This window comes from Amblyraja radiata, chromosome 18 (assembly GCF_010909765.2).
Source record: "Amblyraja radiata isolate CabotCenter1 chromosome 18, sAmbRad1.1.pri, whole genome shotgun sequence".
Classification (NCBI taxonomy): Eukaryota; Metazoa; Chordata; class Chondrichthyes; order Rajiformes; family Rajidae; genus Amblyraja; species Amblyraja radiata.
In genome coordinates this window covers 31,839,909-31,866,053 of record NC_045973.1, presented here as the reverse complement: position 1 = coordinate 31,866,053, position 26,145 = coordinate 31,839,909, and the positions used below count along the sequence as shown (strand labels likewise).

The window sequence follows — 26,145 nt, the reverse complement described above, 5'->3', positions numbered from 1 at the left end:
CTTAAATATAGCCAATGAACTGGCCTCGACTACCCTCTGTGGCAGGGAGTTCCAGAGATTCACCACTCTCTGTGTGAAAAAAGTTCTTCTCATCTCGGTTTTAAAGGATTTCCCCCTTATCCTTAAGCTGTGACCCCTTGTCCTGGACTTCCCCAACATCGGGAGCAATCTTCCTGCATCTAGCCTGTCCAACCCCTTAAGAATTTTGTAAGTTTCTATAAGATCCCCTCTCAATCTCCTAAATTCTAGAGAGTATAAACCAAGTCTATCCAGTCTTTCTTCATAAGACAGTCCTGACATCCCAGGAATCAGTCTGGTGAACCTTCTCTGCACTCCCTCTATGGCAATAATGTCCTTCCTCAGATTTGGAGACCAAAACTGTACGCAATACTCCAGGTGTGGTCTCACCAATACCCTGTACAACTGCAGTAGAACCTCCCTGCTCCTATACTTAAATCCTTTTGCTATGAAAGCTAACATACCATTCGCTTTCTTCACTGCCTGCTGCACCTGCATGCCCACTTTCAATGACTGGTGTACCATGACACCCAGGTCTCGCTGCATCTCCCCTTTTCCTAGTCGGCCACCATTTAGATAATAGTCTGCTTTCCTGTTTTTGCCACCAAAATGGATAACCTCACATTTATCCACATTATACTGCATCTGCCAAACATTTGCCCACTCACCCAGCCTATCCAAGTCACCTTGCAGTCTCCTAGCATCCTCCTCACAGGTAACACTGCCCCCCAGCTTAGTGTCATCCGCAAACTTGGAGATATTGCCTTCAATTCCCTCATCCAGATCATTAATATATATTGTAAATAGCTGGGGTCCCAGCACTGAGCCTTGCGGTACCCCACTAGTCACTGCCTGCCATTGTGAAAAGGACCCGTTTACTCCTACTCTTTGCTTCCTGTTTGCCAGCCAGTTCTCTATCCACATCAATACTGAACCCCCAATGCCGTGTGCTTTAAGTATGTAAACTAATCTCTTATGTGGGACCTTGTCGAAAGCCTTCTGGAAGTCCAGATACACCACATCTACTGGTTCTCCCCTATCCACGCTACTAGTTACATCCTCGAAAAATTCTATAAGATTCGTCAAACATGATTTACCTTTTGTAAATCCATGCTGACTTTGTCCAATGATTTCACCATTTTCCAAATGTGCTGCTATCCCATCTTTAATAACTGACTCTAGCAGTTTCCCCACTACCGATGTTAGACTAACTGGTCTGTAATTCCCCGTTTTCTCTCTCCCTCCCTTCTTAAAAAGTGGGGTTACGTTTGCTACCCGCCAATCCTCAGGAACTACTCCAGAATCTAAAGAGTTTTGAAAGATTATTACTAATGCATCCACTATTTCTGGAGCTACTTCCTTAAGTACTCTGGGATGCAGCCTATCTGGCCCTGGGGATTTATCGGCCTTTAATCCATTTAATTTACCCAACACCACTTCCCGGCTAACCTGGATTTCACTCAATTCCTCCAACTCCTTTGACCCGCGGTCCCCTGCTATTTCCGGCAGATTATTTATGTCTTCCTTAGTGAAGACGGAACCAAAGTAGTTATTCAATTGGTCCGCCATATCCTTGTTCCCCATGATCAACTCGCCTGTTTCTGACTGCAAGGGACCTACATTTGTTTTAACTAATCTCTTTCTTTTCACATATCTATAAAAACTTTTGCAGTCAGTTTTTATGTTCCCTGCCAGTTTTCTTTCATAATCTATTTTTCCTTTCCTAATTAAGCCCTTTGTCCTCCTCTGCTGGTCTCTGAATTTCTCCCAGTCCTCCGGTATGCTGCTTTTTCTGGCTAATTTGTATGCATCATCCTTCGCTTTGATACTATCCCTGATTTCCCTTGTTATCCACGGATGCACTACCTTCCCTGATTTATTATTTTGCCAAACTGGGATGAACAATTTTTGTAGTTCATCCATGCAGTCTTTAAATGTCTTCCATTGCATATCCACCGTCAACCCTTTTAGAATTAATTGCCAGTCAATCTTGGCCAATTCACGTCTCATACCCTCAAAGTTACCTTTCTTTAAGTTCAGAACCATTGTTTCTGAATTAACAATGTCACTCTCCATCCTAATGAAGAACTCAACCATATTATGGTCACTCTTGCCCAAGGGGGCACGTACAACAAGACTGCTAACTAACCCTTCCTCATTACTCAATACCCAGTCTAAAATAGCCTGCTCTCTCGTTGGTTCCTCTACATGTTGATTTAGATAACTATCCCGCATACATTCCAAAAAATCCTCTTCCTCAGCACCCCTGCCAATTTGATTCACCCAATCTATATGTAGTTTGAAGTCACCCATTATAACGGTTTTGCCTTTGTCGCACGCATTTCTAATTTCCTGTTTGATACCATCTCCAACTTCACTACTACTGTTAGGTGGCCTGTACACAATACCCACCAGCGTTTTCTGCCCCTTAGTGTTTCGCAGCTCTACCCATACCGATTCCACATCCTGCAAACTAATGTCCTTCCTTTCCATTGCGTTAATCTCCTCTCTAATCAGCAACGCTACCCCACCTCCTTTTCCTTTCTCTCTATCCCTCCTGAATATTGAATATCCCTGGATGTTCAGCTCCCAGCCTTGGTCACCCTGGAGCCATGTCTCCGTGATCCCAACTATATCATAGTCATTAATAGCTATCTGCACATTCAACTCATCCACCTTATTACGAATGCTCCTTGCATTGAGACACAAAGCCTTCAGGCTTGTTTTTATAACACTCTTACCCCTTATACAATTTTGTTGAAAAGTGGCCCTTTTTGATTTTTGCCCTGGATTTTCCGGCCTGCCACTTTTACTTTTCACCTTGCTACCTATTGCTTCTACCCTCATTTTACACCCCTCTGTCTCTACGCTCACACATTTAAGAAACCCTTTCCCTTTAACTCCATCCTCCACTAGCCCATTCGACACCCCACCCCCCTTATTCAGTTTAAAACCACCCGTGTAGCAGTGGCAAACTGCCTGCCAGAATGCTGGTCCCACACCTGTTAAGATGCAATCCGTCCCTTTTGTACAGTTCCCCCTTACCCCAAAACAGATCCCAGTGATCTAAGAATCTAAATCCCTGCCCCGTGCACCAGTTCCTCAGCCACACGTTCAGGTCCCGTATCTCCCTGTTCCTGCTCTCGCCAGCACAAGGAACTGGAAGCAAACCGGAGATAACAACCCTGGAGGTCCTGCTTTTCAGCATTTTTCCGAGCTCTCTAAAGTCACGCTGCAGAATATTCATCCCCTTCTTTCCGACATCGTTTGTGCCGACATGCACTACCACTTCCGGATGTTCACCTTCGCCCTTGAGGATTTTCTGCACTCTGTCCGTGACATCCTGGATCCTGGCACCAGGAAGGCAGCACACCATCCTCGCATCCCGTCTGTTGCCGCAGAAACCCCTGTCCGTACCTCTCACAATGGAGTATCCCACTACAATGGCGTTGCCTGCCTTAGGCCTTTTTGGTTTTGGCTCAACAGCCCTATTCGCATCACAAGCCAGTCCGCCGCCCAGTGTAAACACCTCTTCTGTCCCGACAGCTTCTAAGTGGGTGAACCTGTTCACAAGAGGTACAACACCCGGGGACGTTGGCATTCCATGCTTCCCTCCCGTTCTCACTGTCTCCCACCTTCTCTCTTCCAGTACCTTAGGTGTAACAATCGTACTGTAGGACTTGTCGAGGAACGACTCCGTTTCTCGGACGAACCGGAGGTCATCCACTTGCTTCTCCAGTTCCCCAACACGGCCCTTCAGGAGCTCTACCTGGATGCACTTCTCGCATTTGTAGCAGCCAGAGGCACCGGCGGTGTCCTTGACCTCCCACATACTGCAAGCATCGCACTGAATCAGCTTGCCTGACATTTCCTTCTTTCGTCTCCTCGCCGAGACTCTCGAGCCAAAGACTCACACTTTTCTCACAGGGCACTTCACTCACAAGGCCGCTCACTCACTGCCGCTCGCAAAGAGCAGTCTTGCTTAAATTGACTGATAAATTGCCTGATTTACCAATTTACAAACCAATTTCCTCAGTTTTCAACTGTTTTCCCAGCACTGAAAGTTTTCACTTCTCTCCTCCCACTTGGGCTAGAGCCAATCAGTCGTATCTCTTGCTAAACTCCTGCTGCTGTTGTTGCTCCCAAAACTACAGCAGTTCTGAGTCAAGTCTGCCTGTCCTTGACCTGTACTTTAACTGTTTTCACTTCTCTCCTCCCACTTGGGCTAGAGCCAATCAGTCGGAAGAAGTGTAGTCTAGTCTGTTTCCTGTGATGGAGATGGTGAGATCTAGAAACAGTAGGGAGATGTTGGAGATCCAAGTGAATTTGAATGCAGGTTGGAAATTAGTGGTGAAGTTGATGAAGTCAGTGAGTACTGCATCGGTGCAGGAAGTAGCACCAATGCAGTCAATGTAGCGGAAGTAGAGTTTGGGGATAGGGCTGGTGTACACCTGGAACAGTGACTGTTCGACGTACCCTACAAAGAGGCAGGCATAGCTAGGGCCCATGCGAATGCCCATAGCTATATGCCTTGGATTAGGTGGAAGTGGGAGGAGTCAAAGGATAAGTTGTTGAGGGTAAGGACTAGCTCTGCCAGGCGGAGGAGAGTATTGGTGGGCGGAAATTGGCTGGTTCTGCGGTCGAGGAAGAAACTGAGGGCTTTAAGACCTTCCTGGTGGGGGATGGAGGTGTAGAGCGACTGGACATCCATAGTAAAGGCGAGGGAGGGGGGGCTGGAAAACGCAAGTCATTGAGGAGACGAAGAGCATGCGAGCTGTCTTGGACATTGAGAAGGAGGGTTTGGACCGGTCGAGGTATGTAGAAATTAATTTGGTGGGACATGAACAATCAGAAACAATGGGTCTGCCAGGACAGTTCTGTTTGGTCATGAACTCTCATGAGACAGGTCCTCTCATGTAGTCCTGATCTTCCAGCCTTCCTCATTGTGGCCCTTACATTTTTTTATTTGCACTTTGTCTGTAATATAACACTAAAACTGTTTAACACCATATTCTGCACTCTGATATTTTTTTCTCTTTGCACTACCTGTTGCATTTGTGGGTGGCTTAATTATGCTTGCGTGTGGATAGCACTCAAACAAAGTTTTTCACTGTGTTGATACACATAACAATACTATCATGGACTTGTTTCTACCTGTTTCTAAGATTTTAATTGTGCCTGTATTCTACCCTATATAGCACTAAACTTGTTTAATATGGCTGTAAATCTGTTCATACGTAATGGATCTAAGAGGTTTCTTGCTTGTACTGGTACATTAATAATCATAGAAATTGTTTAGGTATTGATTTTGTACGTAATTGTGTAATTTGGCTGCATATACAAAATATTAAATAGTTTGGTGACCATAAATTTAATGATGCACTTCACTCTGCAATTACATCTTTAACAGTTAAAACACTGCCCTCTCTTTCCGTTCATTTGTCACCTTTAACTCCCCCATTAGTTTTTGATTTGAGTGAGTGTGGGTGTGGGAGGCACAGAGATGACAGCTCTGCTTCTCTCTGCCTTTTGAGTTAGCTTCTATGGTTTGTAGGCAAGCTTGCAATTCAGTGCTGAAGTTCTCCTCTGTCTAATAAAAAAAATACCGGTGAGATTGTTCTTGTCACAGGAGCTTTCAAACTGAATTCATTAACATTTCCAAAGATATCATCTGATTAGCTTCCCTCGTTGTATGATGATTTGTTCAATTATAGTTATCAATTAGTATTTGTGTTAGCACTTGTCACCCATAAGCTTCATTGTTAAACAAAGGGTTTTGTGGAGACATAACAACTCTTCCTAATTAATGTCAGGCAAGGCTATCTCTTCCACATGTTTTATATTTAGCAGCTTTCTTTAAATTTATTTGATTGTTCTGCACCCATGTATGTCTAGAAGAAAATTGTAACCTCTTCTTAAATATATTGATAAATGGGATAGGACTCTGGGGAATTTATATCTTATTTCACTTCATTTTACGCGAGCATTTAATGTATGAATTGAAGTAATCTCACTGCTTTTTGTTATACTTAAGATAATGAACAGAGATGAGGATGACCATCTTCTCCCAACATTCCTCCGAAATTCTGTGTTATTTCAAAAGAAGTCGTATGGTAGCTCCTTGAATCAACAAGGAAACCAAGGATCAGTAAGTGCATCTCTGCGGGAGGCACAACATCGAAATCAATGCTACGGAAAAAATAAAAAAATTATAACTTGTTTGGCACTTTATGCATCCTTGTGAGACCCCAAACTAATTCACAACCAATGAAGTCCAGGGGTCCATGGATGGAAGTGAGAGAGGTGGTATCTCCTGGGGTTGTGTAGGAATAGATAAGCAAACCAAAGAGTTGCAAAGATTGGTCTCAACAGAAAGCGAAAGGAGATGGGGATGGAAAAAAGGTGACTGGTGGGATCATGTTGAACATCTAGATGTACCTCCATTCCAGTGCAGCCACACCTTTTCAATGGCATGGAGACTAGAACTACACATAGTACTCCACTTGTGATCTAAACAGTGTTTTGTAAAGTTGTAACATAATGTACTAACTCTTTTAATCTATGCTCCAATCTATGAAAGCAAGTATGCCATATGATTTCAACACCCTCTACTGCGATGCCACTATCAGGGGACTATGTACTCTGTTCATCAGCATTCCCTTTTGTTCTGACATTTATTGCTTTTCCCCAATTATGAGAGGGAGCATTGAAAAGTGGGAAATAAATCTTTTGTAACATCATTCCAAATGTTTTGCAATGGGACCACAGTGAAATGAAAATTTCAGCTCTAATGCGGTTGTTTAGTAGTAATTAAGACTTGCTGTGTTTAAAAATTAATCCATGTTGTGTGCTAATTATATCAGCCATTATTAATGGCATTAAGGGGGAAAGTTCACACTAATCTGTCACACAGTGATGTGTCAAAACATGTGAAGGAACAGTATAGATCAGTCTACAACATCCTGACGTTTAGTTTGGAAACATCCCAATGCTTGTGTGATGTTACTGTCCAATGTACTCTATACAAACAGAAGGCAGGAGAATAGGGTTGAGAGGGGAAAATAGATCAGCCGTGATGAAATGGTGGAGCAGACTCAGTGGACTGAATGTCCTAATTCTGCTCCTTTGTCTTATGATAACCCCGTGTGCATCAATAGCCTCCCTGTTAAGCTGTGTCCAGGCCGATAGATTGACGCAGTGTGGAAACAGGTCCTTCTGCCCAACTAGCCCACACCAGCCAACAATGTCCCGGCTACACGAGTCCCACTTGCCTGCGCTTGGTCCATATCTCTCCAAACCGGTCCTATCCGTGTACCTATCTAACTGTTTCTTAAATGATGGGATAGTCCCAGCCTCAACTACCTCCTCTGGCAGCTTGTTCCATACACCCACCACCCTTTGTGTGAAAAAGGTTACCCCATGGATTCCTATTAAATCTTTTCCCCTTCACCTTGAACCTACAGTGTCCTCCATAATGTTTGGAACAAAACTATTTATTTATTTGTTTACCTCTGTACTCCACAATTTGAGATTTGTAATAGAAAAAAAAATCACATGTGGTTAAAGTGCACATTGTCAGATATTATTAAAGGCCATTTTTATACATTATGATTTCACCATGTAGAAATTACAGCTGTATTTATACATAATCCCCATTTCAGGGCACCATAATGTTTGGGACACATGGCTTCACAGGCGTTTATAATTGCTCAGGAGTGTTTAAATGCCTCCTTAATGCAAATATAAGAGAATTCTCAGCACCTAGTCTTTCCACCAGTCTTTCCATCACCTTTCAAAACTTTTATTGCTGTTTATCAGCATGAGGACAAAAGTTGTGCAAATGAAAGTCAAAGAAGCCATTATGAGACTGAGAAACAAGTAGAAAACTGTTGAGAGACATCAGCCAAACCTCAGGCTTACCAAAATCAACTGTTTGGAACATCATTAAGAAGAAAGAAAGCACTGGAGAGACTAATCGCAATGGGATTGGCTGGCCAATCTCTATAATAAAGAAAAATCCCCAAGCACCTGTCTGACAGATTAGAAACAATCTTCAGGAGTCAGGTGTGGATTTGTCAATGTCCACTGTCTGCAGAAGACTTCATGAACAGAAATACAGAGGCTACACTGCAAGATGCAAACCACTGGTTAGCTGCAAAAATAGGCCAGGTTACAGTTTGCCAAGAAGTACTTAAAAGAACAACCACAGTGCTGGAAAAAGGTCTTGTGGACAGATGAGACGAAGATTAACTTATATCAGAGTGATGGCAAGAGCAAAGTATGGAGGAGAGAAGGAACTACCCAAGATCCAAAGCATACCACCTCATCTGTGAAACACGGTGGTGGGGGTGTTATGGCCTGGGCATGTATGGCTGCTGAAGGCTCACTCATCTTCATTGATGATACAACTGCTGATGGTAGTAGCATAATGTATTTTGAAGTATATAGACACATCCTATCTGCTCAAGTTCAAACAAATGTCTCAAAACTCATTGTCCGCCGTTTCTTTCTACAGCAAGACAATGATCGCAAACATACTGCTAAAGCACCAAAGGAGTTTTTCAAACCTAAAAAATGGTCAATTCTTGAGTGGCCAAGTCAATAACCCAATCTGAACCCAATTGAGCATGCTAAAGATGGCTGCAATACAGGCTAAGATGGCTGCAATACAGGCTTGGCAGAGCATCACCAGGGAAGACACTCAACAACTGGTGATGCCCATGAATCGCAGACTTCAAGCAGTCATTGCATGCAAAGGATATGCAACAAAATACTAAACATGACTACTTTCATTTACATGACATTGCTGTGTCCCAAACGTTATGAAATGGGTGTCTATGTATAAACACAGCTGTAATTTCTACATGGTGAAACCAAAATGTATAAAAATGGCCTTTAATAAAATCTGAGAATGTGCACTTTAACCACATGTGATTTTTTTTTCCCCTTACAAATCTCAGATTGTGGAGTACAGAGGCAAATAATTAAATGATGGGTCTTTGTCCCAATCATTATGGAGGGCACTATATGTCCTCTATTCCCCTACTCTGGGCAAGAGTCTCTGCATCTACCTGATCTATTCCTCATGATTTTGTACACCTCTATAAGATTCCTACCCCCCCCCCCCCCCCCCCCCCCCCCCCCTCGTCCTCCTGCGCTCCATGGAATCGAGACCCTGCCTACTCAACCTCTCCCTATAGCTCACACCCTCTAATCCTGGTAACATCCTCGTAAATCTTTTCTGAACCCTTACAAGCTTGACAATATCTTTTCTATAATGTGTCCAGAACTGAACGCAATATTCTAAATGTGGTCACACCAACGTTTTATACAACTGCAACATGACCTCCCAACTTCTATACTCAATATGTTCAAAAGGGAACTGCAGATGCTGGAATATCGAAGGTACACAAAATTGCTGGGGATGTCAGCTGATTTACATCGGGGAGACCAAGCGTAGGTTGGGCGATCGTTTCGCCGAACACCTCCGCTCAGTCCGCAATAACCTACCTGAACTCCCGGTGGCTCAGCACTTCAACTCCCCCTCCCATTCCCAATCCGACCTCTCTGTCCTGGGTCTCCTCCATTGCCAGAGTGAGCAACAGCGGAAATTGGAGGAACAGCACCACATATTCCGTCTGGGGACCTTGCGTCCGTATGGCATTAACATTGAATTCTCCCAATTTTGCTAGCCCTTGCTGTCTCCTCCCCTTCCTTAACCCTCTAGCTGTCTCCTCCCACCCTCCCATCCGCCCGCCCTCGGGCGCCTCCCCCTCCTCCCCTTTTCCTTCTTTCTCCCACCCCCCATCAGTCTGAAGAAGGGTTTCGGCCCGAAACGTCGCCTATTTCCTTCGCTCCATAGATGCTGCTGCACCCGCTGAGTTTCCCCAGCAATTTTGTGTACCTTCTATACTCAATACTCTGACTGATGAAGGCCAAAATGCCAAAAGCCTTTTTGCCCACCTTATCTACCTGCGACTCAACCCTCAAGGAACCATGCACCTGTACTAGATCACTCTGCTCTACAACACCACCCAGAGGCCTCCCATTTACTGTGTAGGTCTTGCCCTTTTTTGACGTCCCAAAATGCAATACCTCGCACTTCTCTGGATTAAATTCCATCAACCATTCCTCCGCCGACCTGGCCAATCGATCCAGTTCCTGCGGCAATCGTTCACAACCTTCTTCACTATCTGTTGATGATCTTTAATCCGTTTTCCTCCTTAGGTGCGGATTGGCTTTGATGGATTAGGAGGAAGAAGCAAGTTCATTGAACCTGTATCCTTTGCTGGATTTGCTTGAGCACAATGGGAAAAGAAAAAAATGGAAATGATAGATAAAGGAGATAGGAGGTGTGTTGGAGGTGGAAGTTGGTGAGTTTTGTGTTGGAGGGTTAAGGAATTGGAGCCTCAGCTCTGTAGTATATGGGACACCAAGGCTACACACTGTGTGCTTCAACAAGAAGCAGCAGCCAGGAGAACATATAGAATTAGTGCTGATATTGCATCAATTGATGTAGAGGCTAGAATAAATCGGAGACTGAACATCAGAATGATAGTCTGTAAACTGTTGAGGGTGTGATCGGCGGCAGTTCACACTACTGTGGAATAGCATGTTAAAATAAGGAATTGACAAAGAATAGATTCTGGGGAAAAATCAGGCATCACGGCAGTTGTAAGAAAAAGAGGACATTGCTGGAGAAACCTGTGTAGCATAATGTAACCTATTATTTGAGAAATAAGAATGAATGTATTCTTAATTTGTAAGGGTGTCAGGGGTTTTGTGGAGCAGGCAGGAGAATGGAGTTGAGAGGGAAAGATATGTCGGCCATGATTGAATGGTGGAGTAGTTTCGATGGGCCGAATGTCATAATTCTGGTCCAAGAACTTCTGAACTATTGGTATATTTTTTAATTCAAAATTAACATTTCCATTGTCAGAATATTTGTGTTCAAGTCCTGTGTTGTAAATCTAGAGGGATCCACTGTGTGCCCATGTGACTTCAAAACGAAAGGAAAGGTTTTGCTTTTAAATATTACACATTTCCTCAAGATTATCTTTAACTTTACTTCCTTCAGACTAAAATGACTGAAATACGTCCACTGTTGTTAAAGGTAAAGAGGAAGAAAGTGACACGGATGACTGTAAACAGCAATCAGCCCAAACTAAAGGATTTCCTTAAATGATTCCCAAATGTCAGCGAGACAAGGCAATTGGATGAAGCAGAACTGTACTGAGTGCCAGGATAACAAGCGGGAATTGTCTGTTAGGGTTGGTAGCACTGCCTGAACCCTTCCTGGAAAAGTGCAGCTGGCCTGCTAAGGAATATACGTACAATATGAAAAATCTTCAAACCTACTGATCCGAAAAGAAAAAAGACGATTTCTTCACCAGTGCATTTGAATTGTTTCAACAATTGGTAACCCACTGAAACTACCCTGGTTGTTGAGAGCACAAATCACTTGGCATTACAGAAAGAAAGAGGCAGCATGATAGTAACTGCCATCGTCAGGGCTGGAGATAGTGAAAGCATGGGGAAAATCTTCAAATGAAATTATCTCATGTTGGCAAAGAAGGACACAAAGTACCGGAGTAGGTCTGCTGGTCAGGCAGCATCTATCGGGAACATGGATTGGTGACGTTTTTGGTTTTGGACCCTCCTTCAGCCTGAAGAAGGATCCCAACCTGAAATGCCACCAATCCATCTACTCCAGGGATGCTGCCTGACCCTCTGCATTACTCCAGCACTTTGTGCCCTTTTTTTGTAAACCAATATCTGCAGTTCCTTGTTTCTACTTGTTGGCAAAGATTTTGCATCTCCCAGCCAAGAAATCATAACATCTCGCCCCTGCCCCCCCCCCCGCATTAGAGTAAAACATTCCCAAGTCACGTATAGCATGGGTTAGTTGCAGAGTAAATGACTGCTCCTCTGAATCTGCTTTAACTGCAGCAAGCATTATCTATTCAACCATCTTCCTATTTCCTGCCACAGATATCCTTTTCTAAATGTGTTATCATTTTAGCAGCAATTTGGTTTAGGTCTACACAATTTTAGAAACTAAGTAAGTATTAATAAATACCATTCTTTCAATATCTTGCACCCAGTCCTACCTTATTTCATCATGCTGTCGGCAAATAGAGGAGGCTTTCGTCTCAAGTCTACGCTGGATTTGAAATGCTGATGTTTAACTAAATATCATTAATTTGAATGTTTCTTTGAGTCTGGTGTCCTCTGGTCTACATTACCCCGGCCATTTAGCTTGATCCTAGCTCTGGCCCAATTATCCTTCACCAACTTCCTTATACAGCACCACACACTAAAGGAGTAGCTCTCTCAAATTGAATTTTTCAAATTCCTGTCATTGACTGTAAAGTTAATCACTTTTGGAACAGTTTTAAGCCTCTATTTTGACATTCTTTGTGTTGATTTACAGTCTCACTTCAAGTACTGTGGGTGTTTTTGCTGACTTAGGAATTTGAATTGATAGCTATTTTGATAGTGTCACAGCAGAAACACCAGTTTTTAAACAATGCTCAGTGGTGTCCAGTGTCTTAGTCGGGCAGGGGTCTTGTTGTGTACATATATGTTGATCAGTGCCTTTTCTCTGTATTCAATCTTTCAGTCTCATTGTTTTAAAGCTCTTTAGCAAAGTGAAAAGGAGGTCTTGTTTATAATCTATGAAGGTGCTAGGTTTGACCTTGCTTTTTATTTCCTTAAATGTGACAGTCAATGGCATTGAGGATACTTGCTGGTATTGATGTGTACAGAATCCAACCAAACATTTTTAGAGATAGCCAGTTAAGGCAGGGTGGTTCAACAGTTTTGCAGCTCTAATAATCGCAGGTCCTCTGCCCTGTTAACTTCAGGTATTCTTTCAATCAAATTTAATCATTGGTGGTAATTTGTAAAACACAAAGATTCAACTGGTTCTTCACAAATGTTAATTTTAACAGATTTCTCAGAAGCAGTTCCGTGATGTTGAAAATGCCTTAAATGCTTTGGTTGATTGAAAACTGATGCATACTACATATTTGTATCTCTATAAAAAGAGCACTTACCCAAGAAAACGTGGAAGTTAGAACCTGCCCTCTTGAATTGTTTCCAAAATATCCCATTAATATTGTATTGTAAACCAAACCCACTTGTGCCTTGTGTTGGGAACATCTTATCAAAACATAAGGGCATGCTTGTTTTTAATGTGTCAACATTTCTCTCCTGCAATTGTTTCACCCCCTCTGCCTCGATATGTATTGATCCTTCTTTGGGCCAAATCTTTTTTTAATTGTTTTACTTCTGTGTGGAATTGCTGAAGCTATCAGCCTGCTTTCCCCTTCCAGGTGATGACATCCCATCTGCCTGCTGGCAGTGCCCAGTTAAATGGGCATCTCCTTGGCTCTTGCTGATTCAGGAAATGAGTGTTCCAATTTGAGTATTTCAGAGAAGCCTAATAAATCATTGCAAATCAAAGAGTGCTTTCTGTTCTTACAATCTTGCCTTGGTGTGCAGAATGCTACAGCAGTCAAATAAGTGGAAAAGGACAAAAAGTACACGAGTAACTCAGCAGGTCATGCAGCATCTCTTGAGAATGTCACCCATGATCTCCAGAGATGCTGCTTGACTTGCTGAGTTACTTCAGCACGTTGTGTCCCTTTGTATAGTAATCAGCATCTGCAATTCCTTGTTTCTATACTCAAGACTATTCAATCCATTGTGCCTGTGCCAGCCACCATTTACTGCTCGTCTCTGAGCGTGAGGAGAAATATTTGATGAATGGAGTGTCACCCTTTGGAACAAGGAATGCCCTTTAATTTCCTTTACTTACTTTGTAACATTTTAATGGTCTTGCATTCAGTGATTCATTCCTAAAATCCAGAGCTATTTTGCCGTGAAAAATTATATATTTATCAAGATTTTGTTAGAACAAAAGATTAACTATGGTCTGACACAATTATTTTTTTTTAATTGGCTTGTTTGTAAAGTCTACGTTGAGTGATTTGAACGTAGAGAATAATTAATGTTGAGAATCTCCTGATATCTTGCAGTGGATATTGGCAAGTGTTTGTGTGTCATTTTGCTGCGCAATAACATTTGGATTATATTTTTGATGGACTTGTATAAGTGCAGTTTTGGACTGAAATTACAGAATAACAGACTGAATTTGGTGGAATTGGTCAAGTTTCTTTCCACCAGCTCTTTGTTTTGTTTGAAAATTTTTCATTTTTTAAAACATATTGTCTTGTGTATTTACCCTGAAAACTTCACTGGGAACAGCTTTCTCGATTTTATTTGCCTGTTCACAAACTGGGATGTGTTTGCATAACATCAACATGTTTGTCGATAGACTGCTGGAGTAACTCAGCGAGTCAGGCAGCATCTGTGGAAAGGCAGTATCTCTCTCCAGAGACGCTGCCTGATCCGCTACTCCAGCATTTTGTGTCTATCTTCGGTATAAACCAGCATCTGCAGTTCTTTCCTACACACTCAGCATGTTTGTAATTGACTAAGCAACATCAAAACCTCCTAAACATCTCTTGCCATTCAAAATCTATTTATAAGCAGAAAAAAAGATAGTTGGTCACTGATTTCATGTGCTGATTGAGTGAAAGCTTCAGAGGGATCCATTATTTCAAAAAGATTACAGTTGCCATTTACTATGGCCTGGAAATTTGTAGAAGTGACCATGTGTGAAATTAATGCAGTATTTTAGCATTAAAATTGCAATATGGTCACACATTTATCTTCACACGGCAATTATCACAACATTGCACATCTGCATTTAATTTTTTGACATACTTTGGCCTCTTCCTATAATCCTAACTGTAATTGCACTGGTTTTGTGCCTCTTTACTGAAGCTGAATGTGTGTGTTCATCCCATTGCTGAATCCAGTCTGTGTTTTATCTTTCTTGGGCATGAATCTGTGGGGCTACTTATATTTGTTGTAAAATACCCAAACTCAATAAATACTTCCAGGTAGAATTTTGTGTCTTGTCTTCTCTTCAAATGACTGGAGAGCATTCATTCATTGCAACTGCCTGGGCAGCTTTTGTCAACTTGTTAAGGGCCTGTCCCACTCTGCGACATTTTCGGCGACAGCCTGAAGAGGTTGTCGCGTTGGGCTCGGGTCGTGGCGCGTGGTGACGCACGGTGTCGTCCCTGGATTTCGGAATGTTCAAAATTCAGGGGCGACATATGGGTGTCTTATCATGTCGTACGCCCTGTCACACGCTGACGTATGTTGTCCCGCGGGTGACGCTCGGTTAGGGTTAGGGACCACAGATGGGCTGTAAAATATTCTTCCTCCAATGCATGGATTTTAAACATTAATACATTAAAATTAATACAATAAGATCAATTGTGCAGATGAAAGGATTTCCGAGTCGTTCAGTTTTATTTACAGATGTATTGGTCCGCTTCCAGATCAAATCCATCTTTTCACAGGGATGGGTTCAGTGATTGTAGACAGAACTCCCCTCTCCCCTCCTCCCCCCTCCTGCCCCCATCTCCGCTCCACTCTTCTCCCCGTCTCCACTCCCCCCTTCTCCCCGTCTCCACTCCTCCCCTCACATCCCCTTCTCCCCCTCCCATTCTCCACCCATGCCCCATTCCCCTACGCCCCCCATTTGTGAACCCAGCCTGAGACCAGCGATCCCCCGCACACTATCCCACACACGCTAGGGACAATTTATACAAACCTGTGTGCCTTTGGTGTGCGGGAGGAAACTAGCCCTAATCCTAACCCTAACTCTAGGTTGATAGGCTTGATATAAGTTTAAATTGTCCCTAGCGTGTGTGGGATAGTATCGCTGGTCGGTGCGGACTCGATGGGCTGAAGGGCACTATCTGAACTAAATGTGACACAAGGGCCCCAGGGGTTGGACTCGAACCTCCAATGTTCTGCCTACTCCTTATGGGAACTAAACTGTTGGCCACGAGTTGTCCCAGAGGCAGATCTCTCTTCCAATGGTCTCTCCAAACCCCCAGAGGCAGCGGGCTTTCCAACTGGGTACAGGCAATGTTGTCAATGTACCAGTGCCACCCATTTTGAAGCAAGGCGGGGGTGGGGTGTTCCTAAAGTCTGCATTTATCCCATAGTCAATGATACTAAAACAGATATGGCCTTTGTGCAGTACTATTAGTGGGATCTAGCTGTCACAGGCTGGGTCCACAAATGGGGGGTGTCGGGGAAAGTGTGGGGTGGGGGGGGGGTGGGGGTTGGAGAAGGGGATGTGGGGGGAGTGAAGAAGGGGGAGAAGAGTGGAGTGGGGAGAAGGGTGGGGGGGAGTGGAGACGGAGGGATGGGGGCGAGCAGGGAAAAACGGGATGGGGAGAAGGGTAGGGGGGGTGGAGATGGGGAGAGGCGAGTTCAGTCTACACTCACTGAATCCATCCCTGTGAAAAGTTAGAGGCGGTGATTGGATCTGGAGGCGGACCAATACATCTGAAAATTTTCATTTGCACAATTGATTTTATTGTATTAATTTTGATATATCTATATACTATTACTAAAACTCATCTTGACCACTTCCGGTCTTCGTTGTAATTAAATATCTACCCTATATCGCTAGGATTTTTTCGCCACCTTACTGACCGTTCTCCTCTACTCCAAGACACCAAGTTTTGTTCCAATCGGTGAAATATGAGAAAAGTTATGGAGGTTTAAAAAATCGTGAGATCAGCAGATTGGTCTTCTCGCCTGTCATTCACCAATGATGGTAACGCCTCTTCCGGCACCCACTGGAGAATAAAACCCCAGAGGCGGGGCTGAGTAAACAAGTCGTGCTGATTGAGTTCGCAAGAGTGGAGTCAGGAAAACAGCTGTGTGGTGCGGTGGCGGCTGAGTTGAGCCCCTCCCCCCAACGCCACCCCCTCCCGCCAGATTTTACAGCCAGATTTATCACTTCTGAAACAGTTTAGATGCCAAAGGAATCAAGAAAAAACACAAATAATGCCTTACTGTTGATGAAATGCTGTGAGCAAACGCGATAATTCCCAATATTTTCAATTGGATATCTGCACGGCCAATATTCGCCAAGCTCTTTGGCTGTTGGTGTCCCTTCAACTCTTGCTTCTATCTACTGTCATTTCTCCTCACTTTTGGAATTCTGAAGTAGGATACATGTCTCTCACGCTTATCCCGATTTCCATAATTATTTACAGCGCAAAAATTGACCATTTCGGCGGGTTTTAACGGGCCCGCTAAGGTGGGAACAATGGTCAGTGCTTACCTGCAGTACACCGCGTGTACTCCAGTTGGCGTAGGGTGGCAATAGTACGGGTCATGGGTCGTGCAACCTCCCTATACCCACCACCCTCTAGGTGAAAATGTCCCCGTGCAACTTTCAATTTAATCAATCAGAAAAGTGCAGAACAGGAACGGGTCCTTTGACCCACAACATCCGCACGGAAGGTGATGCCAAGTTTAACTAACCTCTCCCTGAATGTGATCCACATCTCCCATTCTCTGCAACGCATGGCTAATCTAATGATGCAAGCAAGATTTTAATTGTGCCTCCCCTTCACAATACTTGTGCCTATGGAAATTATTCAAATCGACTTTATCTTTACAATCTAATTTTGAATCTGGCACCATGTCTGATTTTGACTGGAGGGAACAGGACGGGTTTAATTTAGATACTCAAATTAATTATTTGACTTCACTGGAGGGGGAGCCGGGAGAGGTGTGGGTTTGTCTTAATTCCAGAATCCCCCCATGATTTGTGGGGCAAACAATAGAACATGTTTCTGGAGGAAAATAAATACATTTCTGGTTCTGGTTCTTAGAAGTTTAACTTTTGTTTTATGGCCTCTGGTCCATACCTTGTGCTGTGGTCCCTTGCCCACATTATACACGCAGATACAATGTACAGGTTGGGAGGGAGGGGTTGTAAACACCGTATTTTTATCTAACGTTGCAATCTTTCATTGCCTTCATCCTCACCAGGGCTCTGTATTCTCCGTTGCCCTTTTAAGCGGAGCAGAATTTGGCAGGAAGTATTTTCGCTTTCAGTTTCTTGTCCAATCGAGATCAGTCAGCTGCTGTCGCTGGGTTGAAGTGTCGTGTCGCTTGGATCCGCGATTCCCGGAGCAGAGAGAAACAAGAGCAGGTAACCGTGCAGCGATCGGTGCGGGCTATGGTAATGATGCCGGTATTAACCGAAAATTATAGAGGAGCCAGTATAGCTCCTCTATAATCTTTGGTATTAACGAGCATTCATCAGTATTTTCACTCAAACGGACCTCAGCACCAGGGTGGGCAGGCTCTGTGTTTTCTGAGCAGCTGAAGTCGAAATAATAACTGAGAAGTCCAAGGTTTGCAAATCATTCAGGTGGGAAGGAAAAGCTAAATTCTGTTGTGATTCCAACGCAGAAAGTCGTGGTTCCTTCCACCGGTACAAGGAATTGTTCAGGAACTCGCACACCGACTGTTGCACCTTGCCCTATCGTTTTACCCCACTTCCCCCTCATTCTTTCATTGTTATAATTGCAACCCCTCAAGGGGTTCATTTCTTCCATTTAAATAAATACTTTCAATCGATGACTAAATGGATTTTACTTTACAACTTCCCCCACGTATATTAGTTAAAGGAGTGAGGATCCTGAAGCCAGCGCGTTCGTTTTAAAGTGAAACTACCAACATGGAGTATTTAGTGTGTCAGTCTGCACGTGTGGAGGCAAAGAGATAGTCGGTTTTAGTGTTGAGTGCCTACATCAGTCAGGACTGACACATCCCTTTGCCTCCAGAGATGCTGCTTGATTCACTGAGTTTTTCCAGCATTTCGTTGCTTCATCTGTAGTCTCTTGTGTTTCCTGTACTAATCCATCTACATGTAGGTGTTCTTTAGGCGCTGGGAGTGAAGTGAGTGCATTTCATGTACTACACTCGAGAGAGAGGAGAGAAAACTGGTGTTTTGTTTTTAACTAGGCCTAAACCAAATAGCGTTCAGTATAATGCTAGGAATACTTTTGGTGCCTGTCTCTTTGGAGGCCCCCCCACCTGTATCCGCGTTGGGGTGGGGAGCAGTCTTGCTTTGAGTGTTATTTGAGGGTACCATGTAAAATTAGCTAAAATGAAACAGGCAACATCAGCTGACGAGGTTAGTCTGAACACTGAACGTTTTTCTTACTTTTGCCCGACTCATTCCTTATTTTTGTTTTAGAATTGCTACTCCACCTTTTTAATGTTAAACCTCGTCTCGGCTCACTCCTCCAGCATGTGACGGGTGAAGTTGATGATACCCATTGGGTGTGTCGAGACTGCACCTCGGGTTGTCATTGAATTATAATGATAATAATAATAATGAATAAGTTTATTTGCCAACATACAAGGAATTTGCCTTGGTGCTCCGCTCGCAAATAACAACATGACATTCAGTAATCCATTAAGAATAAAACATTAAAACATTAAGAATAAAACATCACAGTTTAAACATGTGAATGAAATAAAATGCCTGAGCAAAAGGAGGCTACAGACTTGTAGAGCTACTGCTCATGGGGAAAAAAAGCAGTTTTTATGTCTGGCTGTGGCGGCTTTGCCAGTCCGGAATCGCCTTCCTGAGGGAAGTGCTTCAAAGAGTTTGTGGCCATGGTGAGAGGGGTCAAAGATACAAGATACTTTTATTTGTCACATGTGCCAGTTGGCTCAGTGAAATGTGATCACTCTACAGCATTACAATAAAAATAAAGAACACAACACACAATAGAGTCCAACATAAAACATCCCCACACAGCAGAATCAAAAAGTTTCCCACTGTGAGGGAACGCACCAAAGTCAGTCATCTTCCTCTAATGTTCCTGATGTTCACCCGTGGTTGGGGCCTCAGGAGCCCTCCGCAGTCGCCGCTACGGGCAGCCCGCAGCTCAGGCCCGCTCGCCGGGATGTTGGAACTCCGACGTCGGGACTGGTGGACAACCTCAGCGGCTTGGACCTCCAAATCGGCCACTTCCCACCGGAGTCCGCGGCTCCCGACGTCCCCAGGCCCCGCCGGGCGGAGATTCACGCTGGCGGCACTCAGCAAAGGGCCCCAGGGACTCCACGATGTTGCACAGCACCGCCCGCGCTGGGAGCTCCACGAACCAGAGCTCCGTGATGTTGGAGCAGCAGGCCCAACGCTCCGGAGCTTCAAACGGCGATCCAGGTAGGTATTGCCCGCTCCGTGGTGAATCCAGCGCCGCGCCGCCACTGCCGAAGCTCTGGTCCGGTCTCCGGTAGGAAAGGCTGCTCCGATCCAGTGGTAGGTCGCGAGGAGGGGGGCGAGGATGCGACTTGGAGAAATAGTTGCATCCCCGCCAGGAAGCGACTGGGAACGGTTTCCCCCTTACCCTCCCCCACATAGAAAACTAAAGAATCCCCAAAACAAACTGGTTAGACAAACTAAGATTAAAAAAAGATGGAAATAAACGGACTGTAGGCTGCGGCGCCCCTAGTGGGTAAGATGATCTTACCCGCTCGCTTCCTGGCCCTTGCAGTGTACAATTCGTCAATGGGGGGGGAGAGAAGGTTGCAGCCAACAACCTTCTCAGCTTCTTCTTCTTATCGAGTCCACACACAAGATTAGAAGTTGTTCAGCCAGCGCTGAACACACTTCTCGGCATCTACACAATGGTATCTGTCTTGCGCTTCTTGTGCGTCTTGTGCGTGGTGGTGGAAAGATTGGTTGAAACAGGGCCGCGACGTGAACGCTCTTTCCTTGACCTTCTCAGCTGATCGAACGATTCGCGGCAGCCTCTGGATGTCGTGCTTGGTGGCTGACCGTGATAGAGGTGAGGGCAGATTCTACGATGGTAGTATAGAATTGGACCATCATTGCATGCGGCAGATTGTGTTTCCTCAGCTGCTGCAGGAAGTACATCCTCTGTTGGGCCTTTTTGACTGGAGTCGATGGTGACCTCCCATTTAAGGTCCTTGGAGATGATGGTTCCAAGGAACTTAAAGGGCCACAGATGTCACAGATTCCTCCCCATTATGGATCAGTCCAATCAGGGTTGTGTCGTCTGCAAACTTGAGAAGCTTGACAGAGGAGTCTGTGGAGGTGCAGTCGTTGGTGTGGAGGGAGTAAAGGAAAGGGCAGAGTACGCAGCCTTGCCGTGTTCCACTGCTGAGGGTCTCCGGGTCCGAGATGTGCTTTCCCAACCTCACATGCTGCTTGTTGTCTGTCAGGAAGTTGGTGATCCACAGACAGAGGCTTCAGGCACAGTCAACTGGGGGAGTTTGGAGTGTAGTAGCTCTGGCACAATGGTGTTGAATAACCCGAGATGTGGGGAACGCGGAATTTGGAGGGACATTTTAAAAACCAAACCATGTACATCCTTCTCCCCCCCCCCCCCCCCTCCCCCCCTTGTGTAATACAGAGGCGTGATAATTAAATGGGTCTCTTCTTCTTTTCGTGTCCATCTTATTACAAATGTTGGCCTCGCTGTCGTCGTGCGTCCCGAAAAGAACGCAAGCTTCCGGCGACAATCAATGGAAGCCATCATTTGTCGCAACAGATGATGGTGGTAGCAGATTTAGCTCGGGATACTTCCAGTTTCCAGCCCCGTGACGGTGACGCTTCTGCTGTGTGTTAGTGACACTGTTTGTTGATGCCCCTCAAGTTGGTAACTTGGAATATTGTATTTCATCTCTTTAAGAAAGTTGTTAAACCTGCTCCACCACTCTGCTGTTTGGCATAGCCTGCAGTCTCTCTTGTTAAAACCAACCAGTGTGCAGGGAATGGGGTGGTGGAATGTTTCTCTGCATGTTAACCATTCATGTTCCACATTGGAAAGGAATAATAGAGCTGCAATCGAGAGCTACTGTTCCCCAGACCTGGAATACCTACTGCTTAAATGTAGACCGTTTTACCTGCCTCGGGAGTTTACTGTGGTTATCATCATGGCCATATACATCCCACCACAGGCTAATGCTAACCTAGCACTAGCACAGCTGCACTCGGCCATCAGTAAGCAGCAGGATGCTCACCCCGACGGTGCCTTCATTGTTGCAGGGGACTTTAACCAGGTCGACCTACGTGCCACACTCCGCAAATTCCACCAGCATGTGCAGTGCCCTACCAGGGGCTCAAACACGTTGGATAAAGTGTACACCAACATCAAGGACGCATACAGAGCTCTCCCCAGCCCATCCCTGGGACAATCCGATCACCTCTCACTGTTTCTACTGCCTGCATACAGACCCCTCATCCGCAAGACCAAACCTGCAATAAGGACGGTCAAAATATGGCCCGAGGACGCAACCCTACAACTCCAGGACTGCTTTGATCGCACCGACTGGGACCTGTTTGCACAACAGGCTACCAGTGGTACAGAGGTAGACTTGGAGGAGTACACATCCACTGTGCTCTCCTACATCAACTGCTGTGTGGAGACTGTCACAGTGGACAAGCAAATAAAGATGTTCCCAAACCGGAAACCCTGGATGAACAAGGAGGTTCAGGATCTACTAAGGGCACGCAACAACGCCTTTAAATCCAGGGACACTTCTGCTTACAGTGCGGCCAGGTCGAACCTGAACAGAGGCATAAAAAAGGCCAAAGTCATCCACAGGCAAAGGGTAGAAGACCACTTCAATACCGCGGACACCAGAAGCATGTGTCAGGGACATCACTGACTACAAGAGCAGCCCCGCCTGCCCCCACGGTGATATCACACTGGCCAACGAACTAAACACCTTCTTTGCCCGGTTCGATACTGGCAACACCACCAGGTGTTGAATAACCCCGGCCATAGTGGAGGGACAGGCCTTAACACTGAGCACTCAGGAGGTACAGTGCGCTCTGCGTAGGATTAATCCACGCAAGGCTGCAGGCCCGGATGGTGTACAGGGAAGAGTGTTAAAGGACTGTGCTGGACAGCTGGCGGAGGTATTCACGAGAATCTTCAATCTATCTCTATCTCTGGCAACGGTCCCCAAGTGCCTGAAAACAGCCACCATAGTGCCGGTGCCGAAAAAGTCCAAAATCACCAACCTCAACGACTACCGGCCGGTTGCCCTGACTCCAATCCCCATGAAGTGCTTCAAAAGGCTGGTCCTCTCCCATATTAAATCCAGCATCCCTGCCTCACTGGACTCCCATCAATTTGCATACAGGGCAAATAGATCGACAGAGGATGCCATCTCTCTGGCCCTTCACACTGTCCTGACTCACCTGGACAGACAGGGCACGTATGTGAGGATGCTCTTCATTGACTATAGCTCTGCATTCAATACGGTCATCCCCACCAAGCTCACCACCAAACTCCACCAGCTAGGCCTCAGCTCACCGATATGCGCTTGGATCCTGAACTTTCTCACGGAGCGACCGCAGGCAGTGAGACTGGGCCCGCACCTGTCCTCCACCATCACCCTGAGCACTGGCACACAACAGGGTTGTGTACTAAGCCCCATGCTCTACTCCCTCTTCACTCACGACTGTGTCCCTGCATTCGACACCAACACCATCGTGAAGTTTGCAGACGACACAACAGTGATTGGGCTGATCACCAACGGTGATGAAACAAACTACAGAGCGGAGGTGCAGAACCTGGCGGACTGGTGCGCCAATAACAACTTGGCACTAAACACCTCCAAGACCAAGGAGCTGATTATTGACTTCAGGAGGTCCCATTCTGGAGAATACGCCCCAATCTCCATTTACGGGGAAAGTGTGGAGAGAGTGTCCAGCTTTAAGTTTCTGGGCACTCACATTTCAGAAGACCTCACATGGTCCACAAACACCGCCGCGCTGGTCAAGAAGGCACAGCAACGACTGTTCTTCCTGAGGACATTAAAAAAGACTGGTCTGCCCCAACAGCTGCTGACAACGTTCTACCGCTGCACCACAGAGAGCATACTAACGTATGGCATCTCTGTGTGGTATCTCAGCTGCACGGAGGCGGAGAGGAGAGCTCTTCAGCGCGTCGTCAACAGAGCGCAGCGGATCATCGGGACAGAGCTACCAGCCTTGGAGGGCATCTACCACACGCGGTGCCTCAGGAAGGCCCTCAGCATCCATAAGGACTCATCACACCCCTGCCATGGTCTGTTTCAACTACTTCCCTCCGGCAGACGTTACAAGGCCTTCTACGCCCGAACCTCTAGACTCAGGAACAGTTTTATCCCAAGAGCTATAGCGGCTCTGAACCGGCCCTAATGAGTGCCCCCCCACCCACCCCCTTTGGACAGTCTCCCTCAGATGGTCACGTTAATCAATTCAGCTTGTTTATTTATGTATTGTATTTATTTACCTTTCTTGTACATCAGTGGAGCTGCACACTAAATCTCGTTGCACTGACGTGCAATGACAATAAAAGATATATTATTATTATTATATGGACTCCAAAATATCAATATCTTGTCTAAAAAGGCAGTTGTGATTTTCTGAACTGGATGATGGTTGAACTGAGTTCCCAGGTTTTTTTTTTAAAGCTTGTTTTTCTGAAAGTCTTAGTAGACACATTGGGACTGGCTGCTGAAAGTCCTGTATCTCTGTTATTGTCTTTTATTTTAATGTTAGTTGACCTGTTTTAGGTACCCACTTCTATGTAGAGTAATAAATAATAATGAACTGCTGACTTGATTCTGGTCAGTTCTGTGTTCCACAGCTATCACGAAACCCTTCACTTATTCATGATAATAGCAAGTGAAAAATGAGTGAAGCTGTTCGATATGCTGCAACATGTAAGCAACATGCATTATGAGATATCGAGTGTGATAATATTGTGATTCATTCATTTTCAGATTTCTATTATTGTAAATGCGTTCACACTTAGAGGCTAACTGTGTTCATTGTCTGAGTTTGATTGCTGGAAGCAAGGCTCATAAAAATTAGGTGCATTTGTGTAGCCTACATTTACAATTTGTTTCATTAGGTCTACATTTGTGTCTGTTAATGTTCGATTTCAAATGGTTTATTAATGAAAGGGTGTGGCTCCCAAAACAATCTTAGCCAAAATAGCATCGTTTTTCTCTCTCTCTCACCACATCTTTCTTGTAGCCTACGACTAAGTTAATACCAATCATAAAAGTAATGCCTGCTGGGCGATCTTCTTCATAAGAAACAACATTTGTAAAGTAGTTATAGCAGAGATTGAGACACATGAGAGCAGGTTGAAAAAAACAGGCAACGAAAGCTGTGGGAGCACGCGTGTATGCACAGCTGATCCGGCCCGCATGAAGTCTCATTTTGCCCAATCTGGCCCATGACCTAAAATGAGTTTGACACCCCAGGTCCAGATGGTATCTACAAGCCCATTGATCTTCAGGATCCGCAGTCTTCTTGTGGAAAGAAATTAAACCTTCCAAATGGAAAAACTCCTTCCTCATCTCAGTTCCAAATAGTGTTGTATCGAAAACGTGACTCTAGTTCTCTAACCAGCGACATCTCTCACCATTTTCCAACCCTTCTTTCATTTTTTTTATTTCACCCCTTTCCTCTGGAATGTGGGAACTCCATCCATTCCTTCCTGCCGTTATTAGTTTAGTCTATTGTCACGTGTATCGAGGTACAGTGAAAAGCTTTCTGTTGCATGCTAACCAGTCAGCGGAAAGATTACAAGCAAGCCATCAACAGTGTACAGAAACAGGATAAAGGGAATATAATTTAGTGCAAGATAATGTCCAGTAAAGTCCGATTAAAGATAGTCCAAGGGTCTCAAATAAGGTAGATAGAAGCTCAGGACCACTCTCTAGTTGTTGATAGAAAGGTTCAGTTGCCTTATAACAGATGGGAAGAAACTGTCCCTGAATCTGGTGTACGTTTTCTCAGTTCTGTACCTCTTGCCTGAGAGGAGAAGAGGGAATAACCAGGATGAGACTGGTCCTTGAATATGCAAGTGGCCTTGCGGAGGAGGCAGCGTGAAGTGCAAATGGAGTCAATGGAAGGGAGGTTGGTTTGTTTGATGGTCTGGGCTGCATCCACAACTCTGCAACGTCTTGTGGTGTGGGATGGAGCTGTTCCCAAACCTTGCTGTGATGCTTCCTGATAAAATGCTTTCTGCGGCGTATTAGTAGAAGTAGGTGAGAGTTATTGGGGACACGCCGAACTTCCTAAGACTTCTTAGGATGTAGAGGCTAATCATCCTAGTGGGATGATTCCCAAATTACAGATACCACGTTGAAAAATAAAGTGAAACTTATTGATGCTCTTGC

At 44.8% G+C, this 26,145-nt stretch overlaps 2 protein-coding genes across 3 annotated transcripts in view; both read left to right on the top strand.

Moving 5' to 3' along the window:
* Positions 1-14,996, top strand: part of LOC116983349 (TRAF interacting protein) — a 64,243-nt gene extending 49,247 nt beyond the window's left edge. For both annotated transcript variants that reach the window (XM_033037063.1, XM_033037062.1), the window contains exons 14-16: positions 6,053-6,166; positions 10,246-10,296; positions 11,096-14,996. In XM_033037063.1, coding sequence (XP_032892954.1) covers positions 6,053-6,166; positions 10,246-10,296; positions 11,096-11,203 — 273 coding nt within the window. In that variant the 3' untranslated portion in view covers positions 11,204-14,996. The remainder of the gene's footprint in view (positions 1-6,052; positions 6,167-10,245; positions 10,297-11,095) is intronic.
* Positions 14,997-17,608: 2,612 nt separating this feature from the next.
* The window catches only part of uba7 (ubiquitin like modifier activating enzyme 7), a 231,125-nt gene continuing 222,588 nt past the window's right edge, over positions 17,609-26,145 (top strand). Inside the window, exons 1-2 of the mRNA XM_033037366.1 lie at positions 17,609-17,704; positions 17,962-18,124. Coding sequence (XP_032893257.1) covers positions 17,609-17,704; positions 17,962-18,124 — 259 coding nt within the window. The remainder of the gene's footprint in view (positions 17,705-17,961; positions 18,125-26,145) is intronic.